At 45.1% G+C, this 26,919-nt stretch overlaps 1 protein-coding gene across 2 annotated transcripts in view; it reads left to right on the forward strand.

Moving 5' to 3' along the window:
* Positions 1–26,919, forward strand: part of MAPKAP1 (mitogen-activated protein kinase associated protein 1) — a 73,556-nt gene that overhangs the window by 37,980 nt on the left and 8,657 nt on the right. Inside the window, exons 7-9 of one of the 2 annotated variants that reach the window (XM_008642127.2) lie at positions 14,171–14,278; positions 19,163–19,303; positions 23,740–23,877. In XM_008642127.2, the coding sequence (XP_008640349.1) occupies positions 14,171–14,278; positions 19,163–19,303; positions 23,740–23,877 (387 nt within the window). The remainder of the gene's footprint in view (positions 1–14,170; positions 14,279–19,162; positions 19,304–23,739; positions 23,878–26,919) is intronic. The other variant, XM_008642128.2, reaches the window with a different exon arrangement.

Genomic DNA, 26,919 nt, shown 5'->3' on the forward strand with positions numbered 1-26,919 from the left:
GATGTGCCAACGGCACGTCCCGGCCCTTGCCAGCTGACTGCGCCGTGTGATAACCAGCTCTCTGGATGCCCATCACTGGCCGCAGAGATAGAATTAAATGATGATGATCTTCCCACAAGTTGGGAGAGGAAACAATGCATATAAATCTTGATTTCATCTCAGCGTGAGAAGTCTTTATCCATCATCACTCATAATGAACAAGTCGTTAGCAGCGATGAATGGTGTTGGGGTTTTTTCAAACACCTCTTTTGTTCACTTTTTGGGTGACTTTTATTTATTTCCTGGGGTCAGATTTCCCTTCCCTGAAGGGAGGCTGCTAAAAGATTCACTTAGCTCAGTCTTTAAATTGCTTCCCCCCTTCGTGTAACAGATGTTTTATTCTTTGTCCATTTGAAATTTGATTCTGCTTTGACTTTGTTACTTTTCCTCAGTAGTTTAGAAAAGGGATGGATATGGCATTTGTCCCTTGAGCTAAAATGTTCACTTGGCCCTCCTGCTCAGAACCCTTTTCAGGAACAGGGTATATAGGCATGTATATGTCATTTGGTGTGGGGGATAACTATATAAGAAATCATTTCAATTTACTTTTTATTAATTATCCGTGTGATATCGCACCTCTCTGAGAGATCACCAGCACCCCTGCTGTGCATATAATCATAGTGGGAATCACGACTACAAACCTTTTGGTTACTTACAGGCATGTTTACATGGGAACATGTAATTGGAGTTCTTGGAATACTTAGTGTTTGCAGGTTTTGGTTGCGCTTGTGTCCAGGCATGGCCAGAATTCCTGCAGCTGTAAGCTCCATGCATTGGGGTCACTGCAAGCAGAGTGCTCGCTCTGGGGAAGCTTCCTGCTAGAATTCCCAAATTACTGTGTTCCATAAATGAAATCCTTATTTTTTAACTGCTGATAAGAACCCACAGTGCATTCTTGGGATTGTCCTGTAATGCTGGCACGTGGCTGAAGCAATTTCTCAGATCAGGTATTTGTGTATTGAATTGGTAAATCAGAATTTTTTATTAATTTAGCGTATCTAAACCTTTCCTTTTTCCCAGTTACATCCCTCTCCCAAAATGTGGTTTATCAGGCTCTAGGGGGTGGGAGGGCTTAGGAAGCTCTTGCTGTCATCTTTAAAGCAGCAGCAATTGTAGCTGTGTGCACAGAGGGGACGCTCTGGATCCGGACAGGCTGTGCCAGTCCCCATCTGCCACGGGCTGGGAATGCTGCTGAGGGCAGGGGGTGCCACCCCAGTGGGCACAGGGAGAGTGGAGCAGGAATAGGAAAAGATTTTGCCATCATTCCTCACCTACCACCAGATCCTTCGTCACTGGAGAGGATGTGCCTCTCACTGTCACTGGGAGATGCAGGGATAAGTGGAGTTGCAGATCAGACCATTAGCACAGCACGGGCCTGGGCCAGGGTGGTTCAGGTCATTATTAACCAGTGGATTAGGATGTCAAAGTTCTGAATAAAATATAAGACATAATTTAGGAGAAGCATTTCTCCTCATTCAGCAATGTTTCTAAATGGTCTGGTTTTTAAAAAGTCGGTACCAAAAATAGACTGAACGTGTTTATTTAAAGTTTTTGGAATATTTTAATAAAACTGAAATGCCCGTGAGCTTTGCTGCCTGTCTTCAATGGGCCTCCAGATCAGCCTTTTCAGGACAAATGAATTTTTCACATTACAGCTTATGCTGTTCTCAAGTACTGGTAGAAGCAGTTGCTTTCTGGCCTGTTTTCACCACTGATTTATAGGACATTTTTCGAACTGGTCCTAAATTGATAGGAAAATGCAAACCTAGGTTGGCTACTTTGGGTGAGGAAAATTTGAGGAATTCCTGTGGGACAGTTGGGAAGGGTTTGTTCAGCATGACCAGGGCTGAAACACCAGACTAGTTTTCTCGAAATACTTTATTCAGCCAGTAAAGATTGTTACAGCAAGATACTGGTCAGTAGGAGACAGAAGTGGGCTACAACCTTTGCTTCATAGAAAGAGGCCTGAAAAAACAGAAGCAATATTCTGACTGTGCCTAGCTCTATTTAGATAAAATTATTGCAAACTGTTCAAACTATTTCACCTTCCTTGCAATTCTTCTTTCTTAGTGTCTCAAGGCTTTTGACATATGAACTCTGACCATTTTAGAATAATATTTGAGTCAGTCAAGGGGAAATGCAGGTGGTGAAATAACTGGATGTATTGTAGCTGAGCGAGCCACGGCCTCGAGTCCTTTCCTAGAGGACGTGGTTGTCCTGCAGCAGGACAGTGGGACCTGGTGACCTGTCCCACCACAGGCACCCACAGGGGGTTAATGGGGATGCTGGATCATCTCGTGCCACGTGCCCATATAACCAACTGGGAGAAGTAAGTGGGAATGACTGCAAGTTAGGAAAAAGCCTGTAACAACCAGTCAGTGCTGTATACTGGAGAAGATAAATCTGCAGAGGAAATCGTTGAGGCAGATGTTTAATTAGTTGGAGCCAGGCTGGATAAATCAGGATAGGAGCTGTCTATGCAGATACGCCGGTGTGCCTTCCCTTCCTCTGGGCTGGTGTCACTGGCTTTGAAAACAAACTGTTCTTTTTGCTGAGGAAAGAAGCAGCAGAAAGAGTCATATAACCTCTCTCTTACTGTAATGGATTCCCCTGTGTACACTCATAAAATAGAAAATGTAATTGATGTTTTCTTATGGTAATGAAAACTAACGAAGTCGAATACTTTATCATCAATTTGTTTAACCTATTGCATGCTCAGCACCGTGTATTGCACAGGCATATTTCATGGGAGGGCTGGAAATGAAACACTGCAGTTGTGGGATGAGCTTCCAGGAGAGACTGGTCTAATCCAGGATGGACCACCTTGAGGGGGGCTCAGGGGCACTGCTCATGCAAGAGGGCTTTCTGAAAATAGCCCAAAAGGGAGAGAAAGAGCCCGAGGATGGGGGGATGCCCCAGCCACAGGGAGGAGAGCTGGAAGCTCCATTGGTGCCACAGGAACCTGGCTGGGCACAGCACAGGCCTGGCACTGCTCAGGCACTGGGATAATGGCCCTTGGAGAATCCCAGGGTCCACAGGTAGTTTAAGGATTGTTTTGTATAATCCTGCTATGCCTACATCTCCTTGAGAGTGTTTCTTTGAGCACTTCAGCAGCCAATGGTGTAAATATAAAATCTCTCTGCAGTGTGGCAGATCTGCAGAAAAGAACTCACACGCTGGAGATTGGGAGCATAAGAACCTCCTGTTCTCTTTGAATTTATCAGTAAAAATGTCAGATACGGTGCTGTCTGGATTTCGAACAGCTCTAATAACCGAGTCCTGAAAAGCTGTTTTAGAAGGTGAGATTTGGGTGTTTTAGTACTTGGGATAATTCTGCTCCCCAGAGATCAGTAACAGTCTTAACATTAACTTCTGGAGCAGGTAGCTGTTAGGCATGCTTGAAAATCCCACCCTCGGGCCTGGCAGAGGAAGTTTTGTAGGTCATACAGATCATGTTGCAGAACTGTAAGACACCAGTACCCCTAGAACCTGATTTGCTTTGCTGTGAAATTATTTTCCTGCTCAGTCAGTCTGGTGTGTGTGTTTCTGCTGGTCTTACATTCACCAATACTCATGTGTTACCCCGTGAACATGTAATAAATTTGGGTTGTGGTAGATGTGCATTTTAAATCCTGCCTTTTCAGGAGGGCTCAGTTGGACCAAGGCAGGCACAGTTCTTCCGAGCTGGAAGGCACAGCCTATGCTCCAATCCCATGGCTCAGCTGAGGCTGGGGCTGACAGCAGCCCACAGTGTGCAGCAGGCAAGGAGATCTTATCAGGCTTTTTATATCTGCACCAAAGCCTGCACTCAATATTCCCTATAAAATATGTTTGCATGGATTACGATTTTAAGAACATAAGAAAGACGATGACTTCATCCTTGATACTTCATGTATCTTGATGCCATGGTGATTCTCAAATTAAATATGTGCAGGAACTATATGTACACTTGGAAGTTATCTCCCTGCCTGTGAGCTGTCTCATCCCTGCTGCTCTTCAACAAACACATTCCCTGGGACGCCAGTTGCCTTCTCCTCCAGAGCTCGACTGAATGGACTATAAATACTAATGTAAAGTAAATAACAGTGCAGAGAGGATGTGTGCAGAGGCTTTGTTTTCAAACAAATTAAGCATCGATGTCAGTATATAAAAACCGATTGTTCTTAGAAGGAGATGGGAGGCAAAACTAAACAACATAAAATGCTGAAATGTTGGAATAATCCTGCCTGTTCCTGGTCCGTGTCAGCCTCTCTTCATCTGAAATTTCTAGTGAACAGAGAAGTCTCCTCTGATTAATCTTGTCTGATTTTAAGTAGAAATTCTTTGCAGGGTGAGCATGCTACTGATTATTATTTAATAGCTGCCTCCGACTGCAAACATCCCCCGACCAGAAAGGCTCAGTCCTTTTAAGAACAAAATGCTCTACAAGTTTAATTGTTATAAACAAAACCTTCTGCCAACATTGCACAGACGTGACCTGTATTTTCCGTAGGTTAGAGGGAGAGTTATTAGCTCAGTGTTCTGTGAGTTTGGAGAAAGATTAATACTTTTTCGATAAATGAAAACAGCTGCTTTGCAATAACATTCAAGTCCCTAACAGCTGTCAACCAGTGCTTTTTGCATTCTTTAAAATGTGTAAAGTGACCAAAAATAGTCTAAAATAATCTTTCTGGTCTCTTTAAGTGTATTATTTCACTGCCACAGGAAGCTGAATAATAAGAAAAGAGAAAGATTCAAGAAATAGGGGTAGGGCTTAAAGATAAAAGTCTCCATATCATATTTTAGTCTCTACACCAGAATCAGAGGAATTACAGCTGCCAAGGCCGGGGAAAAGAGCCTATTCTGTCCCCAGGTACCTGGGAGCACAGTGTGTTACAGACCCAGGTTTTGTGCTGGTTGATCATTCCCATGTTTCAGATTTGTTCGCACAAAGTTTAAGTTACCCCTCAGAACCTGGAGACTCTCAGACGAAGAGTTCTGCTTGGGGCTCATCTTTGTTTGAGGAGCAGCTGAGGAGGAGAGATCTGAGTTGTGTTTTAAAATTCAGTTTCTGGCCTGTCAGTGTCAGCACCACATTTAATGTCAAATTTCATGTCTTAAATGTTCTAAAACAGCTGCTAGAGGGGCTGAGGGCCTTGCTGGGGCTTTCCTTCCTCATCCTACCTTGTTGGTGGGAGAGTAGGACAAAAAAATACCTGTAAAGGGAGGTGTGTGTGTATTTTGACTGCACATGTATGTATTTATTCATACATTTTAAAAAAGGAGAATTAAAAAGATAAAAGAAACTATGGAAAGTCACAGTCCTGTGATTAAAGCACTTTTAACAGATGAACTACAATTAGAATAAACTGTCATTAAAGTTTGATACTGTCATGGAATGATGGTAACTGAGGAGTTTAAATTTAAAAGTAAATATGTTCGAGTAGGCGATGCATATGTTTGCTCTGACTCTTTCTGGGATGGAAGCCCCAGCATCTGTGACAGTGAAAAGCCAATTAATTTGTATTTCCTTGTGTTCACACTCGTGCTTTTCTGCTTAATGGTAGTTGTGAGTTTCTCTGGCTCCGAGAGCTTTGTTTTGGATCATTACAGCATCCCTGCAGAGCCTGGTGCCCGGGTTATGAATGGCTTTACCTGGAAATACTTCAGCAGTCCTGGGTTTCCTTGCATTGAGCTGTTTCTATCAGCAGGATTTGCATTACAGAGAGCACCGGTGTCTGCAGAGCCCCGGTCAGGTCCCTCTTGAGGCGCAGGTGGGACACAGCCCTGCTGTCCCCCCGCTGTCCCCCCGCTGTCCCCTCACTGTCCCCTGGCTGTCCCCAGCGGGTGCTCACGGCCGGTTTTTGGGAGGGCTGCCAGACGCTGTCCCCACACTGTCCCCACACTGTCCCCCCGCTGTCCCCACGCTGTCCCCCTGCTGTCCCCACACTGTCCTCACACTGTCCCCCTGCTGTCCCCCTGCTGTCCCCACGCTGTCCCCACACTGTCCCCACACTGTCCCCCTGCTGTGCTGGTGCCTCGCTGGGTCAGGAGCTGCCTGGCTCCTGTGGGTCAGGACCCTCTGCACCCTGTGCCAGCATTCCCAGAGCTGGCCTTGGCTCCACTCACCACTCCCAACCAGGAGCTGATCCAGGAAGGGGAAAAGCTGCTCGCTGCTCGTTTTTGTAGGGTATTCCCCACAGCAGGACGGGTGAGCAGGGCAAGCCCCTCGGTGCACAGAGGGGTGATGGAACTGCTGGGAATGATTTCCTTCTGCCTCCAGACTGCAGCTCTGCTCTGCACAGGGATGATTTATTCCACACACCCTTTCTCCCCAGCCTGGCGACGCTGAGCAGACCCTGGTGTGCCGGGGGATGGGGATGTTGGTGTCCATGGAACAGCTCGTTGGGAGTGAAGGTTGTGAATAGTTGGTCAGAACAGCAGTGGCTAGTTAGCCCTGTGCCTTGGGCTGGTGGGGGGCTGGATATCAGCCTGGATGGGTGAGAAGAATTTTTTATGCCTGGCCTCTGAAATGAAAGTGAAATATTGAACAGAGTCTGTTTTGGAGCTGTTGGTATCGAATTCATGTGGCTACTGGTTCTTCTGGATTGGTAATAATGCTATAATTTATGTGACATTTTAAATGTGCAGCTCAGTGTTTGGGTGACTGAGATTTTTGTGTTTGTTTCACCCACTCTGATGAACAGAGACTGTGCTGGTACCCGGTACCTTCATGGGACCAGTTCCTCCCTGCTCTGTTTTCATGAACCCTCGAGTGCACCATGGTTGTGCTGCCCAAATCTGCAGAACAGTCACTGGTGTCTTCCTATCCAGGGAAGAGCACCTTGGTCACTTGATAATGCAGCGGTGGGAGAGCCCTCGTGCTGGTCTGTCAGGGATGCCCCTCTGGGCCGGGCCCCAGGACTCCCTTGGGGACGATTCTGGGCAGCAGCAGAACGGCCCTGCCGGGGCAGCCGCAGCCCCCGCGCCGCCTCCCGGAGCTGGGAGTTTAAAATAAAATCTGTATATTGGATTTCTGCTGTGGGTGCTTTACATTATAGATCAAGCAGGATGATTTTGTCTCAGCTTTATTTAGAGCTACATATTGCTAATGCAAAAAGGTATCAATTAAGTAAAACCCTTCTGCTGATGCTGTGCACAGCCCGGGTTGCTGCTGGCTGTGCTGCACATTTGCTGTTCCCCAGAAAAGCAATCCAGAAATGAAGTGTTTCTTTCTTTTTAAGGGGCTTTTGACTAAATTCTTTAATTTCACTGGCTGTCAAGGTAATGTTAAGTAAAATAGGTTTGAACTGCTGTAGTTTTTGTGTACTGGACTAGATGTCAGAAACCTTTGCCATCACTGGAAATTCTGTCACTCTGGATTTACTATCTGTTTCCCACAGCTGAATTCCTGAGCAGTGTGATTTAACACCTTGGCTCTCCATCAACCGGGCCTGGCATTTATTTGAATGCATTACACCACTGGTTTCCATAAACTATTTTACAATTGTTTCATATAAATGACTGTTTATTTCTACAAAAACCATCTGTATTTCTGTGGAGAGCGGCAGATAACTGTGTGTAAAATTCGGTAATGTCACAACAGTGCAAGTTAAGGAAAAACAGATTGGGCTAAAAAAAACCTTTCATGCTTGTGTATAATGTTAAAAGTTTGTTTTCACTATTTAAATATCTTTATTTATTAACCAGTATTTGCATTTGTAATGATAAAATCTTTATTCCACTTCAGAGGTGTTGAGGGGCTTTGGGGATTTTTAGCAGATAAACAGATTTAAGATGTCCTCGCAGCAGCAGGATTGGAGATGTAAACATTCTGCTCTGCAGCCAGTTCCTCTCGCACTGTTTACATATTTTCTGTTGTTTTATTGTCATTGCCAAGCACACAATGGAATCCTGCCCCTTCTGTCAAGTTCTAAGAAAACTCCCTCAGAAGGAGGCCGGAGCCCTCTCCCTGTTCCCGCTTTCTCTGCTCTCCGCAGTGGATTCATCTCGCTCCTCCCTCAGCCCTTTTCCTTTATGGTCCAGTGCTCATCCCCTGGCCCAGGGGCCGTGTCCAGCATCCATGGGAAGCCAGGGTTCCCCCAAGCCTCCCCAGGGGGACGAGGAGCTGCCTCGGTTTCCCTCCTCCCAGCCAGCACCCAAGGAGCCTCCACACTGAGCTATTTTAATTCCTCCATCTGCTGCCCATGTGCTGGCAGAGGGAACACTGGAATCCAGCAGTCTTACACTTAGCACGACTGATACTTTCTGACAGACTATTTGAAATGATAGAAATACATAAATCTCCTCTTTTTTATGACCTTGTAATAGCTGCAACATATTTCCAGCAAATATTTTCTATAGCAATAATAAAAAAGCGATAACAAAAAAATAAATATAAATATAGTTTAAACTCAAGCAGAATCGTGTTTTCAAAGCCCAGGGATGGAACAGCAAGGCAATAAATCACAAATCCTTGTGAAAGGAGGGACTTGAAATGGAAAGTCCCACAGACATCAGTGTTAAGTGTTTATCAACAGGGGGTTTTTGACTGCTCTCCTGTCTTCTGCCTGTGGATAGTGCTCAGGCACAGCTCAGTTCCCTTTTGCTTGTTCCCTCCTGCATAGCATCTCTCACCGTGGCTGTTTGGCTGTGGCTGCCTAACTGTCCACATTTCTGATTTTTTCTTTCTTATTTTCTGTGTTAATTTTTCTTTTCCTTTGTTATTTCCTTTGCCTAGAGCAGCTGTGGCTGCCCCACCCCTGGAAGTGTCCAAGGTTGAACAGGAGCAACCTGGGACAGTGGAAGGTGTCCCTGCCATGGCAGGGGAAGGGACGAGCTTTAAGGTTCCTTTCTGCCCCGAACCGTTCTGTGATTCCGTGGTTCTTGCAAAGCCCTGCGAGCAGCAGCAGAGCCTGAGGTGTGCTGGAGGTCAGGAGTGGAGATGCTGCACCATGACCCGATGTTTGATGTGTTGCTGGCACCCGCTGCTCTCGGCTGTGGGTGGTGGCAGGGGTTTGTGGAAGGAGTTCAAGGACAGACCGGTTTGCCGGGGCTTTCTCACCAGCAAACGGTGAGACTGGAACGGGAACCCCTAGCAAGGAGCAAAATTAATGGATGACATGTGAGCAAATGCAACTCACAGGGGCAAACACAGGCATGGCTGTGGCAGAGCAGGCTCCAGCACTGTGAGCAGGCTGTGAGGGAGCCAGAGACCATCTGAATGGGATGGTGGGTTTTCCATGGCATGCTTAGATTTCCAAAAAAGATTTGACAAAGGCTCATAAAGCAATTAAGCTGTCACAGGATGAGAAGGAGGATCCTCACATGGATTAATAATTGATTAAAAGACAGGAAACAAAGAATAGGAATAATGGCCCTCAGTGATTAGTAACTAGGTTACTGGTGGAGCTCCAGTGGAACTGGTGGAACCTGCATTGTTCGTTAATGTGGGGCATGGAAAGGATGTGAATGCTGATGTGACAAAATGTGCTGTTGATACAAAAGAGGTAAGAATAGTGCAAATAAAAGCTGTCTGTGAAGCACTGCAGAGGTATCCACAGTGCTGAGTGACAGGACAATAAAATGAGAGAGGGAATTCAGTGTCAATGAGTACAAAATAATATACATGGTGAAAAGCAACTGTAACTATATGTGTACAATGATGGGCTCTAATTACCTTCCATCAGTCAGGAAAAGTATCCGGCGTCATCACGGGTAGTCCTCTGAACACTTCAGCTCCTTGTAGGAGCAGGCAGAAAGACAAATGGAACAACAGAATTGGGTCCATAAATCCCTACATACCCACATCTTAATTGCTATATTTTGTCTCAAAAAAGAGAAATGAAGAGATGCAGAAAGGGATGAGTGTGGAAATGGATCAGGCACGTGAAAAGAGGAGCAGATGCTGAGGAGGGTAGGGCTTTTCTAGTGTGGAAAAGGCACAACTGGGTACGAGAGGTGTCTGTGAAGTGCAGGTGGTGGGGACAGGGAGTTGGGAAGGGTTTATCCTGGTAGTTCAGAGACAGGAGCTGCTCGCCCCAAACACTGGGGTGGCAATGGCTCGTTGGAACAAAAGGAATTATTTTCCTCACACAGCGTAATAAATTCAGGAGGTAAATGTCATGGAAATGGGAAATTCAAAAGTGTTTTGGACAAAAGCATGGACTGTAAAGGGAGCAGAAACAGCTGACAGAAAGCACAGGTGAAACTGGGGTGTTGGTGAGAATTATGGGAGCTCTTGAAGGTGAAGAGAGGGATACACAGGGGCAGGGATGTGTTTTGTTGCAGAGACTAACTCTGTAAAATATAGGCTCAGTTTTCAACCATTTGGGGTTTTTTGTTGATACTGGTCTTTTTAGTTTAGGCTTGACAAGTCCGCAAACATTAAATATTCTTTCTATAATCCTTATTTCACCCTAGTAACTAGTTTGGAGATGGAGAGGGGTTTGGTGGGGGTTTTGTTTAAAGCCTGGTTCCCTGTTGCAGTGTTAGTATTGTTTATTGTGCAGATTCACCCCTGACCGTGGCATTCTTCATTGCTATTGAAAGTTAATGGGGGAAAAATTGCATTCCAAACATTTGAACCCATAGTAGCCATGGCTGAACTTAGTTGATCTCTGGTGATCGGTTCAATTTAGTTACGATTTTTAGCCATTAGGCTGGGGCTGAATGATGGTGATTTGGTTGAGGCCAAATGTCTGCAGAAAATTGGCTGTTTGATAAGAGCCCTGTTATCAGAGGGGGATACTTTCTCATTTACATTTAGATGAGTATTGATTATTTATTTACTCAGAGAAGTGAGATTCGTTCCCAATCTTATCTCTCTAGTCTCTGCTTGTCAGCAGAAAGAGAGAGAGAGCTCCTGACAACAGCCCAAGATAACAGCACTTTGTAGTGGAGATAAAAGTTGGAATGGGCCTTTTTCTAGTCTTGACTGAAAGGATAAGTTTTAAAAATTAGAACTGATGGGTCATGCTTTCAAAAGCCCTTTCTGAAAGCTTTGCAGCTTAAATGGCAACAGAATTGGTTTGTTGGTATGCGGGTGGCCGTTCCCTCTGCAAGGGGGACGCTTAATTTGATTACAGGGTGGGATTCTTCCCAGGCACCTTTGTGTGCTCATGGGGAAGCTGTGGGTCTTGGGGTCTGCTGCCTTGTATTTAATTCCTGATGAACATTCCTGTCTCTAAAGGGGTGTCTTGAAATAGCCAAGTGGGTATTTGTGAGCAGAATCCATGGGGAGAGTGGTTCGGCAGGGATTTAGATGGAAGGGATGTGTGTGATGGAGGATCACCCACAGGAGGGGTGTGGAGCCCTGGGAGTTGCCATCAGCAGGAGAGCTTGGCTTGGGGCACTGGCCAGGACAGTCCATGCCAGGATTTTGAAGGTTTCTTTTACACTGAACATTTGCATGAGATTACAGAAATCTATAAAATCCATCTTTGGTATTGCCACTTGAAATTTTGTTGAAATTCACAGCGCAGGATTCCATTAGGAGACCATTAAATTATCCAATATTCCTACTACAGTGACATCATTTGAACTTGTGAGAGAAGCCTGGTAGTAAAACTCCTCCACAGACTCAGCCTAACGTTCTTCATCTGTTGGGAAGCAGAGGTCGTGTAAATGTGGACAGATATTTAAAGCATAATTGAAGAGTAGATACTCTCTAAAAATCCATTTACACTTTTTTATTAATTTCTCTGTATTTTCTGTTTTTAAGGAGTTATCCGTAGGGCAGCTTGACCTGGTTCCTGCTCTGGAGCTTTATTTCCCTGCTTTATTAGCAGAGTTAATACAGGCTTGACACAAACTGGGTAAAACAATTTACCTGATCATGGAATTCTCAAGCTGCTCCAGATAAAAACGATCCTTTGCCACTGGAGGGTGTGTTGAGGGGTGTGATCCCTGATGGCTCTCCACAGGGTTCAGCTGCATGGGGGCTGTTTCTGATATGGCTGATGCCGTTTTTGGGGTGGATCCAGCTGGTGGAATCGGATCCACACGGAGGGACGGTGAACCCTGCCTGCATTTAACCTTTCATCATGTCAGGGTTTGCCCCCATTGAGCAGGGGTTTGGGACCAGGTACCAACACCGCAGATGTTCAGATGGGAGCCAGCAGTTCCCCTGGATGCAGATTGGGAATCTCTGGGAGGTGCTTGGGATGAACAAAGCCATTGGGTTTTGCTGTCACTGGCCTGTTCTTAAACCTACACCAGATTTTAAATCCAAATTTATTTACTGCTTTGAGATTTGTTTCAGTATATTTTGCTTCTGCCTAACAAGCAGGCCTCTGTTTATTTAATTTATTTTAAATTTAAATTGTTAATCACATTTCCAGTAGCCGGGAGAGGAGCAGTGATGGTGCTGGATCTGTTTGCCTTTCTTTGTGCTGCACTGAGACGTCTCTGCCGCTTTTCGAGCGCGGTTTGCGCTGCAGATGCTTTGGCAGCTCCACGTGCCATCACTGGGCAGGGTGGGAGCTGCTGGGGCTCCTCCTGTGTCCTGCAAAAAGCCTGGCACTGTATCTGCTCTGAGTGGCATTGGGAATACGAGGAGTCTGTAATGCTCCACTCGGGGAGGGAACGCGCCTGGGCCAAGCAGGGAGTGCTTCACGTGGCTTTGGGGAGATAGAATGAGAAGCTGTAATTGAAATTCTGCTGTAGTAAATTTAAAATTAATTGGCTAACAAATTCCATTCCTTAGGCGTGCCATCGGAGGCTGAAAGACTTAATTTTTTAATATATTTTAAATATTTCATCATATATGCTCTTAATTCAAAGTCAGCAAACAGTCAGAAATCTTTTAAGTAGAGGGAATAGATTTCGTTATTTCAGTTCCAGGTTTTTTGTTACTTTGAGACTTGGTTAAAGGTTTGACTCACTTAAGATTTTTTGGGTGTCTGTTTAGGTTATTTTACTGGATTATATGGAAAATACACAGCTGAGAACTTGGTGTGCACTTCAGCTCTCAAGTGTGAGCAGGAGTGGAGTCAGTGTGCTGCTGCAGGGTGGAGCAAGGACAGGCGGGCACTGGCCCCCACCAGCTCCTGCCCTTGGAAGGGGCTTTTCTTCGTCGGGATCCCGCCTGGAGCTTGGTGCACTTGGGATCCCCCCACCCAGCCAGGGCCTCTCCTGACCACTGTCAGGACAGCAGGGCTACAGCTGGCTCGTGGGGCTTCACCTGGAATTGGATCAGTTTGTCCTGGTTTTGTTCCAGTTAAGGCATGTAGTTTAAAGATCCATTCAATGAAAAGATTTTTGTTTTAATGGCCTGGTTTTGTAAAAACAATTTTTGATACATTTTCTGTAGTTGTAAAACACCTTTTTAAGTGGTATTGTCCTTACTTCAGGGATTTGGCTGGGGAGAAAAGAAGTTGGCACCTGAACCTTCAAGATCTACTGTTAAAATGTGAAAATAATTCATTCAAAGCAGCAGTATCTGTCCCTCTGCGTGATGCAGCTCAGTGGTAATAGTGCACAGAACTCTGGAGAAAGCTAAAATCCACCTCTCGGTGACCTGCCTGCTCCATGCAGCCTGGAGCTGTGGCTGATGCCAGGCACCCGTGGCACATGGTCCCAGCCCAGCCGGGGAAGCAGCGCCGGTCACTGCTGGCGCGTGAGAGCAGCTGAGCCCTGCCCGGCTGCACGTGTGGGTTTCACCACAAAATGCAGTTCATAAGGAAGGGCTGATTTCCTTCCCAGGTATTTCCCAGTGCTCTGTGCAGGTGAGAGGAATAGGCAGCAGCGAGCAAACACAGGGGGCTTCTCCGCTCTGGAAAGATGCCCAGAAAATCCCCCCTGGGTGTACACCAAGGTCTGAGCAGGCATTTCCCACACCAGGCCATACTCCTGCCCCGTAGCATGGGCAGGGGGTTTGGTACAGGCTCATCTGGTATAGGAACAACGTGGGAGTGTTGGACAGGGGTTTGTCAGGTCACACCGGGGACAGCTGAAGACAATGGGAATGTTTTGTTTCCTTCCACACCATCCTCCAGCTTCTGACAGGGCCCTTCCCTTTGGCAAGGGGCTTTGAGACATCGACACCCACCTGCTGTGCTCCTGGGCTGCAAGTAACCTCGTGTTAGTTGAACGTGCTAAGCCATCACTTTGTTAGAAAACAGATGATTTTACAAGTTACTTTATGTTTCAGGTCCTCAGTATCGGCTGGAGAAGCAGAGTGAACCTAATGTCCCAGTAGATTTAGACTGTACCTTGGAGAGCCAGAGCACTTTGGAATTCTGCCTTGTCCGGGAGAACAGTATGTTTCCCCTTTTCACTTTTGCTCTTGTAAACTGCTTAAACTCACATAAGTTATGTATTTTGGAACACAAGCTGTACTGTCTGGGCAAGTACATTTTGACGAGACTCTCTGTCCCGAGGCACTTCTCCCTGGTGCCAAAACAATATTCCAGAGGGAAATGATGGATTTCATACCTTTAGTAAATAGTCTGCATCCTGTTTATCACTTCATGATTAATCTTTTGCTGTTAAACTCTGCTCTGTAAAGTTAAGACCAACCCTGAAAAACACGAAATATGAACCTGTCTGTGTTGCAGACATTGCTCAGTGAGTCAAGGGGTTGGTCTGCAGGGTGTTGTGCCATGTCAATGTGGCTGTCAGAGGCACTGGGGTTTTCTAATACAATTTAAAGTAATTAGCCATGCAGAAATAACTAAAGCAGTTTGATGATTTTTGAAGTGCCAGACAAATAATCTTCTCTCCCGCTCTGCTCAAATATTTTTATTCTATTACTGTTTTAATGATCCTAATATTTATTTCCTGATTTATTTCTTCACATGAAACAATATGAAATTTTAAAAAAAGACATACAACACTGATTTGTGTTTGTTCCCCATGGCATTTTGGTCCATTCTTCATTCTTTACAACAGCTCTCAGTTTTGGTGTTCTTTCATTCCATTTTGTGTAAAAATGTTGATTGTACTAATGGTAAAACCGGTCAGTCCTGGTCTCAGCCAAGAACGCTGCACACAGCCATAGTAAGAGCCTGCTTCAGGTCGTGGAAGAGTTTTTTCTTTCTGTGCAAAGGTTAAACCTTTCAGTTGATGCTTTTTGGCCATAGCAACTGTACCTTATCCCAGAGTGGCAGCAGAGCATCCCCAAATCATTCCTGGCTCCAGCCTCTGCTCTGTTCAGGGAATAGCAGAAGTGAGACACAGCACCAGGAGCTCCCAGTGCTGCTGGGGCTGAGATTAACACCCACAGCTTGGGCTGCTGCTCTCCTTAGGGTGGGACTTGCTCCCAAAATATTCCTGGTGCTCCTGGTTCATTTCTTCATAAAATGGTTCTGAGAATCTGTAGGAGAGACCTTGGCCAGAGGGAGCAGGGGGGCTGTGCTGAGGAAATGGAGCAATTCTGACCTCACTAATCGAGTTGTGCTCTTCCACAAGCCAGAATTCCTCGACGTCTGCATCCCACCTATTACTTTTGTATCGATTTTTAATCTATGAAATGATGCACACTAGTCATACTTCCATGGGTTTTGCTTGTGATTTAAAATAACGTTTTTTTTAACCTGGGCTCTGTAATTAAAAGAATACTGCAGATACTGCATTTTTAATGTATTTTCATCATCTGTGGAGGAATCCAGGCTGTGGCCTGTAGCTGTATATCCTGCAGGTCTTTGCTCTTGTGGGTGCCTGGGTTCAGGTTGCACCATTACTTAAAGAGTAAATCTGTTGGAAGTTTCTAAGTGGTGTATCAGGAGGCAGTCAGTCAGCTCTGCTCCAGGAGAGCCTCAGGAGCCTTGGCTCAAAGTAAATGTCAGTCACAGTGTTGTGGGGACACTTTTCCCTTCTCCTGAAGTCCTTGTGCTGCACTGCTCCCCTTCCCTCCCCGCCAGAGCACACCAAAGCAAGCCCTGCTCCTCCACAGAGCACTGGAGAGGTGTGGGATGGATCCCTGAGGCCACCAGGTCCAAATTCCCCTAACTGGGGAGCACTGCTGCCCTCATTTAGCACAGCAATGGTGCCCATCTAGGAGCACGATCTGGAGCCCTGCTCGGGGGGGATTCCCATGGCAGGGTGATCCTGCACTGTCCCTGCTCGGGGCTGTGTGTTGGCCCTCCAGGACAGTACAGTTTGTGAGATCAGCCACAATTCCTGCCTTGTGCAGAGCCTGGCTGCCCCTTGCACGGTCAGGAAGTGGATTTTGGGGTGCTTAGGAGCTATCTTTTGGCATGACATTAGAATAGAAATATTGACAGTTTTGCACTATTAATAAAATAATGGCTTGTCAATCCTATCATCAAACTGAAATACTCACTTTGTGCATTCTGTCTTGATTTGAAATACTTTTAGCTTTGATATGCCAGTCAGAAAAAACTCTGTTGTAACAGCTATTACTTGTAAATGTGCTCTTCATAGTCTCATAGTGATTTATAAATATATATCTGGATGATGCCAAGCATCTGCTGGGAGAAGAGCAGCCACATTCCTTTGGGCAAAGAGAAAGTTTATATTTCAGAGTATTAAATGAAACAAAAACTTTCCATTATTAAGAAATATGTATGGAGAAATCCCCTTTCCATCCAGCATTTACTAATAGCATTCAAGCTAATAAACTGCTTCCAGTGTGCAGAACTTTTAACTTGCACAAAGATTTATCTTTAAACTGAAAGCTGCACTTTGTAATGTGGAATGCCTTTATGTGTGGTAGCAAGCCGTTCATGGCTAATTTAGTTTTATTCTTGCCATCTTATTTCTGGAAAGTTCCTCTTTCTCATTTTATCATTAGATAGTAATTAGTATTCAAGGGAAATTGGTCTTAATATATTAAAATTGGTTTAGTGCCTTTAGACCTATAGCAAAGCCAATGTCTTATTGGAAAATGTAATTGGGGACTCTGTGTATGTAATTAATTGTATTGCAATTAAGAACTTTCATTAAGCAATATTCTAGTACATTAAAGTAATAAGGGACATTTTTGCAGTGCAGTTAACTTTGTATTTTGTTGTTTTATCGAGGAAATGCAGGTTCACTTGCTCTTGAATAGGCTGCATATGACATTTCAGTATTGTGGTATTCCTAATGTGTCATTTTTATCTGTCCCCCGCTGCTGGCAGGGGTCCCTGTCAGAGGAGGCTCCTGGTTTAGCTTCTGCCTTGTTTCCAGCTCATGGATCTGGTGCTGTTGTTCCATTGCCGTTGGTCTCATTTGAAAATCAGGATTTTCAGTGAGGAGGTTGGCCCGAGTGACCGATCTCACTCTGCTTCACAGGGATTCAGGCCTGTCCTGGGGGCTGTGTGGGCAGCCCAGGGTCCGCTGGAGGGGTCAGTTCTGCTGTGTCACGGCTCCTGTCCCAGCACAGGGTGCCATTGTGACCACACACTATGGGGACAGGGTTGTGAGGACATCCCATTGGTTTCCAGCACGGAGGAGGGCCCTGGCTGGCTCTCAGCAGCAGGGCAGCAGTGCCACTGCCATCCTCCTGCTTCCCTTCCAGGCACCGCCACACCACAGTCTCTCAAGATGCTTCTAAGTGCACCAAAAAGTTTGACATATCTCAGTGTATCTTTGGAGTAGTGCAGCATGAGGGTTTGACATGATACATTATGATAATCCATAGTATAGAGACATTAACACAGGGGTCTGTGACAAAATGCATTGTAATGTCTCGGAAGGAGCCATTACAATTTATCTTGTCATTCTGGAGCATGGAGTGGTTGCAGTGTTAAGATGGCTCTGCATAAATTCACATGGAGACTGTTTAATTTGATTTTTGGAATCCTTTCAAGTCGAATGGCACAGCCCCATTTGTAGCTTAACCCTTTGGTGTCCCCCTTCCCCAAAGGAAGGTCCGTGGTGCGTGGGGAGGGCAGCATTGGGAAAGCTGTGGTGAAAGCCTGTGACATGGGAATCTCCTGCTTTATGCTCTCCATGTGGTTTTGGACTCATTTAACAGCAGGTGCTCACGGTGGTGTAGTGTTGAGGCCACTCCAACAGTACAAGTCTCAAGCAAAATTAATACTGAAAAATCTAACAAGTTGGTAACTGCTTTGCTGGAGCTTTAAGATCTGTACTAAAACTCCATCATCTCATCTTCCCATTATTAAAATTTCAGCAAAATATAAAGTTTTCATTAATCTCCTGCAGCAAATTTAGTTCTCTGAACTGGCAGTTGGTTCAGCTTTTAGGACTACATTAGCCAAGATATTAAACAAAATATGTCATTCCTCAGGATCTCCTGTAAGAAGCTAAATCAGTTTTCAAACATATTTATGCCACTTTATCTACCAGCATCTGAATGATCATTTCGAGCTGAGGTGCTTTATTAGCAGCTGGCATCGAAATTACTCTGTGCAATTATATATCACATTATAGTAATGTTGAAATTGGTGTTAATCCAACGTCATAAAATGTAAAAAATCTTTAAAGTGTGTTATATTTTTTCAGTAATTGGCGTTTTGGCTTAATGAGTTGTTGCCTTTTATAAAGGCAGTACCTGCAGTGGTAATGAGAATACTAATCAGTAAATAAGTGCAGCTTCACATCAATGTGCCCAGGGTGCTGCTGGCACACGGGAGATCTCTACTGGTGCTGGCATCTTTTGGCTTAATGAGTTGTTGCCTTTTATAAAGGCAGTACCTGCAGTGGTAATGAGAATACTAATCAGTAAATAAGTGCAGCTTCACATCAATGTGCCCAGGGTGCTGTCGGCACACGGGAGATCTCTACTGGTGCTGCCGGCACACGGGAGATCTCTACTGGTGCTGGCATCAAGGGTGGCACCTCTGGGGACAGACACCTCTGGGCCCACCTCTGGGTGGACTTCTGGGCAACTCTGGCCCCCTCCCTGGGCTCCTTCCTGGGTGACAGGCAGTGGGTGCCCGGCAGGGTCCCCCCACTCAGCCCCTGGGATACCTGCGGTCCAGGGCTCCCTCGTGCTGCCCAGGAACTGGCCACTGGGATGGTGTGCTGCTCTTCCTGCGGCCACAAAGGTCTGTCATCGTGGCCTCAGTGCCTTAGTGACTGACCTGGGGTGGAGGATGGAATTTCCTCCTCCCAGAGACACTCCCTGAGCATTTAGGTTCCTCAGCCAGCTCCCCATGGCGGTACTGCCGCGCCGGCTGAGTGTGTGCCCTGTGCCAAACCTCTCCTTCAGGACTCTGGCCTTGTTTTGCAGGTTCAAGAGGAGAAGAGGTCTCGGAGGAGGATCCCCAGATCGATATTGCCACAGTCCAGGACATGCTCAGCAGCCACCATTACAAGTCCTTCAAAGTCAGCATGATCCACCGGCTGCGGTTCACCACGGATGTGCAGTTAGGTAAATCAATCCGTGCCGTGGCACGGAGCAGAAAGGAGCAGCTCAGACCTTTGGCTGTCACTAACAGCTGCCTGGCCATCTCAGGCCATTCTGAAGCAATCATTTTCACCTTGGTCCATTTTCTCGTGGAGCATTTGAAAGTGTTACTGGCATTTCAGCAGTTAAAAGTATTGCTTTCTGTTGAAAATACTTCAGTATTTTTATTATCCCCAATCAGTTGCACATGTTGCCTCTGAACGAAGGCCATTATTTAATGACCTCGTCTCTTTTTTTCAGTCTAGGCTTCCTAATGGAAAGCTTCTTGCCAACTGTTTTGTTATTTTTAAATGAGGCTTTGCAAAATTGGGAATTGCTGGGTTTTTCCTTTTCTGAGACTGAAAGATTTTTAACGACCTAGTGGAAATTTGAGGTGGAGCAAAATAAACGAGCATTCTCTAAAGGTTTTATATTGTCCTTATTGGCTCACTGAATGCTTTTGAAAACCCGAAGGCCAAGGACTGACAGAATCCTGAATTATAAAAGCCCCATTACTGTTTTAAAATGATTGAATGGCTTTTTATCTTTGTGTTTAAATTGTGAAAATTTGATTAATGATGCATTGGTAGGTGACCTGTGACATTCCTGCAAATACTTCCATAAAGAAATGATTCAGCAGTAAGATATTAAGTGCCATAATGTTTGCAAAATACATTTATTCTGTAGAATTCAGTAGAATTGTTAAACTGTACCAACTCCTGTATTACTGTCACTACAGTCTCTTCATTCTTCCATCCTGAAGCACATGTAAGAATACATGTCTGTAAAATTCTCATGGAAGAGGCTTTTTTGGTTTATTTTGAGCTGTCTAGTTAAGGCAGGATTTATCTGCTGGTGCAGGAGCAGGGCAGTGCTGGGCATGTTGGCTGTGTTTGAACAAACTCTCGGGGTGTGATAGTTTGCTTCCAGTGAAGTTTGACTCACTGTATCTGGAAAGTGTCAGAAATGAGAGCTTGAAAAGGTCATGACAGATCACTAAAGATAAATGGTTAAGGGAGAAGAGCTGTTAAATGAAACAAATGGCTTAACTTGTGCAGCAGTGGAGGAGCTGACCCTGCCCAGTGCTGTAAGGACCATAAAATTTCCCTTTTATAACAATCTGTGAACTTGCGTGATTTTGATGGCAGTGCGCTGACAATGGGGTTTTATAATCTAATTATATTTTAAAAATCAAAGAAAACCTCAGTAGGGTGTTCAAACCATGAGCAATTGTAGAAAATCAAAATCTTTCGATAAAGTCAAAGTTGCTGGGTTTTATCCTGAATTTTTTAAAGATATCAAAGGAGCAGCACTGGTAAAATAAGGGCTGAGGGGCTGTTTGGGTTTGGGCTATGAGTGTTACATGTTACCTGTGAGTGACAGACTGCTTCTTCCTCCCTGAAATGGAAAAAACGGGGGCTAGTTTTTTGTCTTCAGTCATAGTAACTGGTCTGGGAGCTGTTCTCCAGCAGTTTGATGATGGCCAGTTGCAAAGACTTTTCTGTGCAGCCTTTTTGTGCCATCAGTTCTGTGTAGCAGCCACAGCAAAGCAAGTGTTTCTCGAGGACCCCAAGAATCCCGTGCCATTGCTTTGCTCCTTGTTGGCAGATCAATGGTGTCGGTGGCTGTGCAGGAGCAGATTGCACTTTTTGAAATGTTTTAGCTGCTTTGAGGCCTGATCATTGAATTTGAGACAAGGTTTATGAAAAATTCGGGAGTAAATTTGATTGTCTGTGCATTGTGCATAGCTCTGTAGTAAAAGGTGAAATGTGGATGGCCATGGGAGGAGTGCCCAGCCCTCTGAGTGATGGGGTTATTGCATTTAAGGTGGCAGTTTAAGGTCTGGGGTTTGTGTTTCAGCCCATATTGCAGGGTAATGCACACACAGCAGCACTCTGAGCAGTTTTACAAAGGCTGTATCGTGTTGTGGAGGAATAAGACACATTTACTTGTGTATTACATTAGCAGAACTAACAGGAGCATATTGTCTGGGAAAACAACTGCTGGCAAGTATTTCAGAAGGGGGGGGCAATTGCAGACCACAACAAAGGGAGCAAGAACAGAACAGTGTTACTGGACTGGCATTTCTTTTGACAAAATGAATGAATTTAAAAAATAGTAGAAGCAGCATTTTTACTTAGGTTTTGAGTATGAGTGATTCGTGCTGCGAGACAGAGACTGCAGAAGCCACAGACACAATACTGTTTTGATTTTAGGTTTCAACACATCCAGATTGTGAGAACAATAACACAAAAAAGACAACATTCTTTGTCAATGTGCTCTCTGGATGTGGGTTAGCTTGAGCCAGCGATGTCGAGATACAGAAATAATGGATGAAGTATACAGCAACAATTTGCAGATAAAAATAATAGAAGTTAAAGTGTATTTTACATGATAAAAAAAAGATGAAAGAGGAGGAAGTCTGTTCCATCTGAGATGGTTACAAAATGGTGAAGTAGCCTCTGCTGAGAAGATTGATGCAATGGGGAGTGACCTTGGCTTGGAGCAGGAGCTGGTGATGTATGTATGAGCATCTCGCTGCTAAATGGACCCAGATTTGTAGCACTAATATACATGGAAGCCCAGAACCAAACTCAGGATGGCAATAAATCAACAGCCACTTTGGGTGTCATTTCTGGTTTATATTCCACTATTGTTCTATCACTTTAATTCATGTCACTATCATCTGTTCATCTGGAACAGTTTTATATAATTTTCCAGTGGAGTTACCTGACAAATCCTATCAAATTAACAAGGTGCATTAACAGTATTGACTGACTGTGAATTCTGAAGTTGCAGGACCAAATACTGAAATTTTCCTGAGGATATTTTTAGGGGTGATGCTCTTAGAGGAAGGGATGGGGAACAGCCCTCGCACACAAAGAATTTGCACTTTTATTTTTAGAACTTCCTTTGACTTTTTTTTAGTGAGAAAATAAGACTTTGTATCATCAGCTTCCATATTTTCCTTAAACTACAGCAAATACCATTTGGAATAAAGAACCATTACAGTGAAATACCAACACCGATTTTACATAATCTATCCAAAATTAAATCACAGACCAAAATGGGCTCCAGATACAGCCTCATCCTACTCAAATTAGTGAGTTCCAGCAGCCTGGATGTTAATTGGTATCTTGATACAATGTTTAATTGCAGTGTGATCTCTCTGATGTGACGTGTGTGTAATGGCAGAGCGCATTGTTGGGTTAACGGGGTGTTCCCATAACCCGCGGGGTGGGCAAGGCCGACCTGGGCTTGGGGCAGGGGCTGCAGGCAGCCCCCCCCCCAGGCTCCTGCCTCCTTGGCTTTGGAGTTGCCAAGGATGTGGTTTTCAAATTCAGACATTCTGTCGATATCTCATGAGCTTCACCCTGTAACTCATGGCTGAAGACACATCACTGTTTTTAAGGCTCTGCACACCTAGATGTTAAAAGCTGCCTGGGAAGTTTGTTCAGCTGCGTCAACAGCTGCTGAACTGGTTCCAGCAGGATGCTTCTTGCCCTCTGCCACTGGTGTGGCCTCACCTTGAGTACTGTGTGCAGTTTTTGGCACCACAACATAAAAAAGACATTAAGCCATTAGAGAGCATCAAAAGGAGGCCACGAGGATGGAGAAGGGTCTGGAGGGGAAGTCTTACGAGCAGCAGATGAGGGCACTTTGTTTGGAGAAGAAAAGACCGGGGTCAGACCTCATTGTGAACTTCAGCATCCTCACGAGGGGAAGCAGAGGGGCAGGTACCAATCTCTGCTCTTGTGACCAGTGGCAGGACCCAAGGAAGCGGCTGAAGCTGTCAGGGGACATTTAGGTTGGATATCAGGAAGAGGGTTTTCACCCAGAGCAGGGTTGGGCTCTGGAACAGGCTCCCCTGGGAAGTGAGCACAGCATCAAGCCTGCCTGGGTTCAAGAGGCTCTCAGGTACAGGGGGGATTCTTGGGATGTCCTGTGCAGGGCCAGGAGTTGGACTCAATGATCCTGATGGGTCCCTTCCAACCCAGCATATTCTGAGCCTCTGGTTCTGTTATTCTGTGATTCTATGTGTGCTGTACAGCAGATGGAGTGGGGCTGGTGGTGATAGTGTCTATTACACAGAGCAGTGGTGACTGCAGAACCAGCACTATCTCCTATAAATCTCGCAGCTCGTGTAGCTGCTGCTTCCAGAAGAGCTCTGTATGCATTTAGAATAATTTTTTCTGTGATATTTCTTTCTTTTGGTATGCTTATGTGGGAGAATAAAATGCAGATTATCAATGCAGTTTGATAACCATTTGCTTCTGGTTTCAAAAGCTGCCATGCTTTCAGAAAGCCCAGAAGGGCAATATACCTTCAGCCCATTTAAGATTTATAAAGTGTGTCAAACGGCTGATATGAAATCGGTTAAACAGATCACTGTTGTGGCTCTCTATTCTTTCTCATCTCAGGTATTTCTGGAGACAAGGTAGAGATAGACCCTGTTACTAATCAGAAGGCCAGCACTAAGTTTTGGATTAAGCAGAAGCCCATTTCAATCGATTCTGAACTCCTCTGTGCCTGTGACCTTGCGGAAGAAAAAAGCCCAAGTGAGTAGTCCTTTTTATTTATGTTCTCTCTTCTCTGCCTCCCTGGATGTGCTCGATGTCCAAAGAATTATTGCTACCATGTCCTTTTCTTTCTATAGGTGTATTTTATTCATTACAGGATGTTTTTAATCTGACTCAATTCTGTTATAGAGAACACAGCATAAACAGACACACATTTTACGAGTGTCCTTTGATGCTGCTCTCAGCTAATGGCATCACTCAGTGTTTCTTGCCCACTGTCACACCAAGGGAACACTGGCTCTGCCCAGCTGTCTCCAGCCCTGCAGCAGAGCCAGCAAATCCATGATTCAACATAATTGCAATTTTTTCAACTTTTTAGCTTTCAGACTTGTTTTAAATATCTTTGGTGCAACTGAGGATCTCAGACATACAGTAAGTGTCAGCTCAGTCTGAATTTGCCTCAGCCATGGCTGCAGGGTCACTGGGATGGAAGGTGCCACTCTGGGCATTCTGTTCCATAGTGGTGGCCGGGCCAGGACGGCGGTGACAGCCAGGTTTGGGGACAGGCTGGACATCCCAGCTCAGTCATCACCCAAAGGTCAGAGCTGGCTCTGTAGAGTGCAATAAAAAGGAAGGGCTTCTGCTTGTTGTGTCAGTAGAGTAATGAGAGTTTCTATCTGGAAAATTTGTTTTAAAAAGCGCAGGATGGGCCCTGGGGAAATTGGGCAATGGCTCCCAGTGGGGCCAAAATGGAACTGTCTACTATCAAAAAGTGACTGCAGTTCAAAAGCTCAGATGGATTTTACTGCACTTGTGCCTCTGCAGGGTAGTGAGATGCTGGTATTAAGTACTTATCTGCAAGGTGACAGAGAGGGAGAATTATGTGATACATATTTACAGAGGTAATGATCTGTTGAATTCTCTTGGAAGAGTAAATTTATGGCTGCCACAGATTTTATCAGCAATTATTGAACTATATCTTTCTCCCCTTCATTACCCCTTCCTACTCCATGTTCTTCGTCTAGTCATTGTCTTCTGTCTCTCCATCAAGATTTCATGGTCCTTGGGTAGGCACGACCCCAAGGAGAAGCTTCCCCAGTGACCTGGTAGTCTGAAACTCGTGAGGATTTTGTGTACAGTGCCGGGGGCAGTTTGTGCTGGTAAACCCTGTCACACCTCTGCACTGCGGCCACATTTCACTGCAAATGCAAATATTTGAGGGGATAAAGTGGTGCCCACAAAATGAGGCTGTATTTGAAGAGTCGGATTGAAATCTGAGGTTTCCACTGCTGTCAACACACCAGGGCACAATCCCTGGACACCTCAGACCCCGTCCTGCCAGGATGGGGCTCTCCAGCCCCAGAGGCAGCACCTGCTGCTGTGGGAAATTGTGTTTGTACCCAAATCCTGCCAACCCAGGAATTTCAACCCCCAGAGAGAGCCCAGGTGCAGGAGGGCAGTACCTGCACATGGGGACCACTGAGTGAAGAGTCACGGTGGCTTTGGAGAGGACACTGACAGGTTGTGACCAAGGCAACCATTACAGCACTGAGGGGTTTATTTGCTCATTGTCATGTGAACATCTTAAACTTCTCCTACTAAATAATGGCTTAGCACAGTTCCAGAAGGAGAAAATACTTCCTCCTGAAACTGCTGACCTTTTCCCAACTCACTAAAGATGTTCCAAAAGTCATTATTTTAGGCCAGCAGAAAAGACTTTTAGTGTGACATCTCAGAATGATGCATTTTGGGGAACTGAACAGCAGATCAGTATCTCTTGAATTTTAAATGGAAAAAAGTTATTTTAGCAGCATAAAGGAATGAAACTCACTGTATTTCACAAGTTTTGTCTGTGATTTTTATCAGCACAGTGATGTATGTTTGTAGCAGAGTTTACATCAAAAATTATTCCCGGATCTTTCTTGAATGAATTATTGCAAAGAAAGGCTGAGTACAGATAAGGTCTTTGAGTTCTGCAATATATTTTGTTTTCATGTTTTTATCTCTTGTAACACAAACATGCTCCATCTGCTCTTTCAGAAGTGCTGTGCTTGTCCCGTTGCGCTGGGCTCTGGGTTTGGGGCTGCCTTCCCTCCCCAGGCACCGCAGTGGGGTTGGAACCCAGCTGAGCTCCGCTTTGCTGGGCTGGGCTCTTGTAGTTCTGAAGAGGTGAAGGGTTTGCACCAGCCTCCAAATGTGACCCTACTTTTTAGTAAGGGCCAGGGGCATTGGGGATAGAGGTTGCGTGCTGGGAGCAGCGTGAGGGTGCAGTGGAGTCTCGTACACGTGTTCCTTAGGTCTCTCTGAACTCGGTCGTGCAACGAAGCTTTAGTGGCACTTGTGTGGGTGTGAAAGGACTCAACAGCTTCAGAGCTGACGTGGTGGGAATATTGATGGACAGCTCGGAGCTGTTCTGGACAGGCTGAGTTTTCCTGTGCTGTGAGTTCACAGAACTCGGAGCTGCCTGCAGTGAGGACAGAAAATGAAAACAGAAAGCTCTGGCATCTCATTTGCCATTAGTGGGGGGATTGTAGGCAGGGACGGCTGATGATTTTTGTTTGCCCTTATAGTAGCCCTGGGTCAGAATTTGAAGTTTTATTTGTAAATTAAATCAGACTCCCTGGATTTAGACTGAGGGAAGAGGTAATGGCCCTGCTGGCTTGCTCCGATGACATTAGAAACTGACAACACCGGGCACGAACATCTTCTTTAAATCAGGTTCAGCCTGATTATCAGGAGAGATTCTGAATGTTTTGAGTCTTGAAAGGAAGCATCCTATCATGGAGAAATAAGATTTAAGCCTTAATAAAGTAGTTGTCATTTTTATAGCTGAAAAGAGCTTTGTATCTCAATTAAGTGTACATAATATAAAGTCTTAAGGAAGCAACATAATATGTTTAATACAATTATATCCCTTTGCAATAGTGTAATTTAAAGGAAATCTGATTCTGGTAATGTCTCTTACATTACTTGGACAGGGGAGAAACTTCAGTGTCACTGCCCGCTGCCCATGTGCAGTGCTCTGTGGCCCGAGTGGCCGTGGCGGATGCCCAGGGCTGGGGGGCACTGGCTGAGCCCAGG

The sequence above is a fragment of the Corvus brachyrhynchos genome, unplaced genomic scaffold, assembly GCF_000691975.1.
Source record: "Corvus brachyrhynchos isolate BGI_N302 unplaced genomic scaffold, ASM69197v1 scaffold59, whole genome shotgun sequence".
Classification (NCBI taxonomy): domain Eukaryota; kingdom Metazoa; phylum Chordata; class Aves; order Passeriformes; family Corvidae; genus Corvus; species Corvus brachyrhynchos.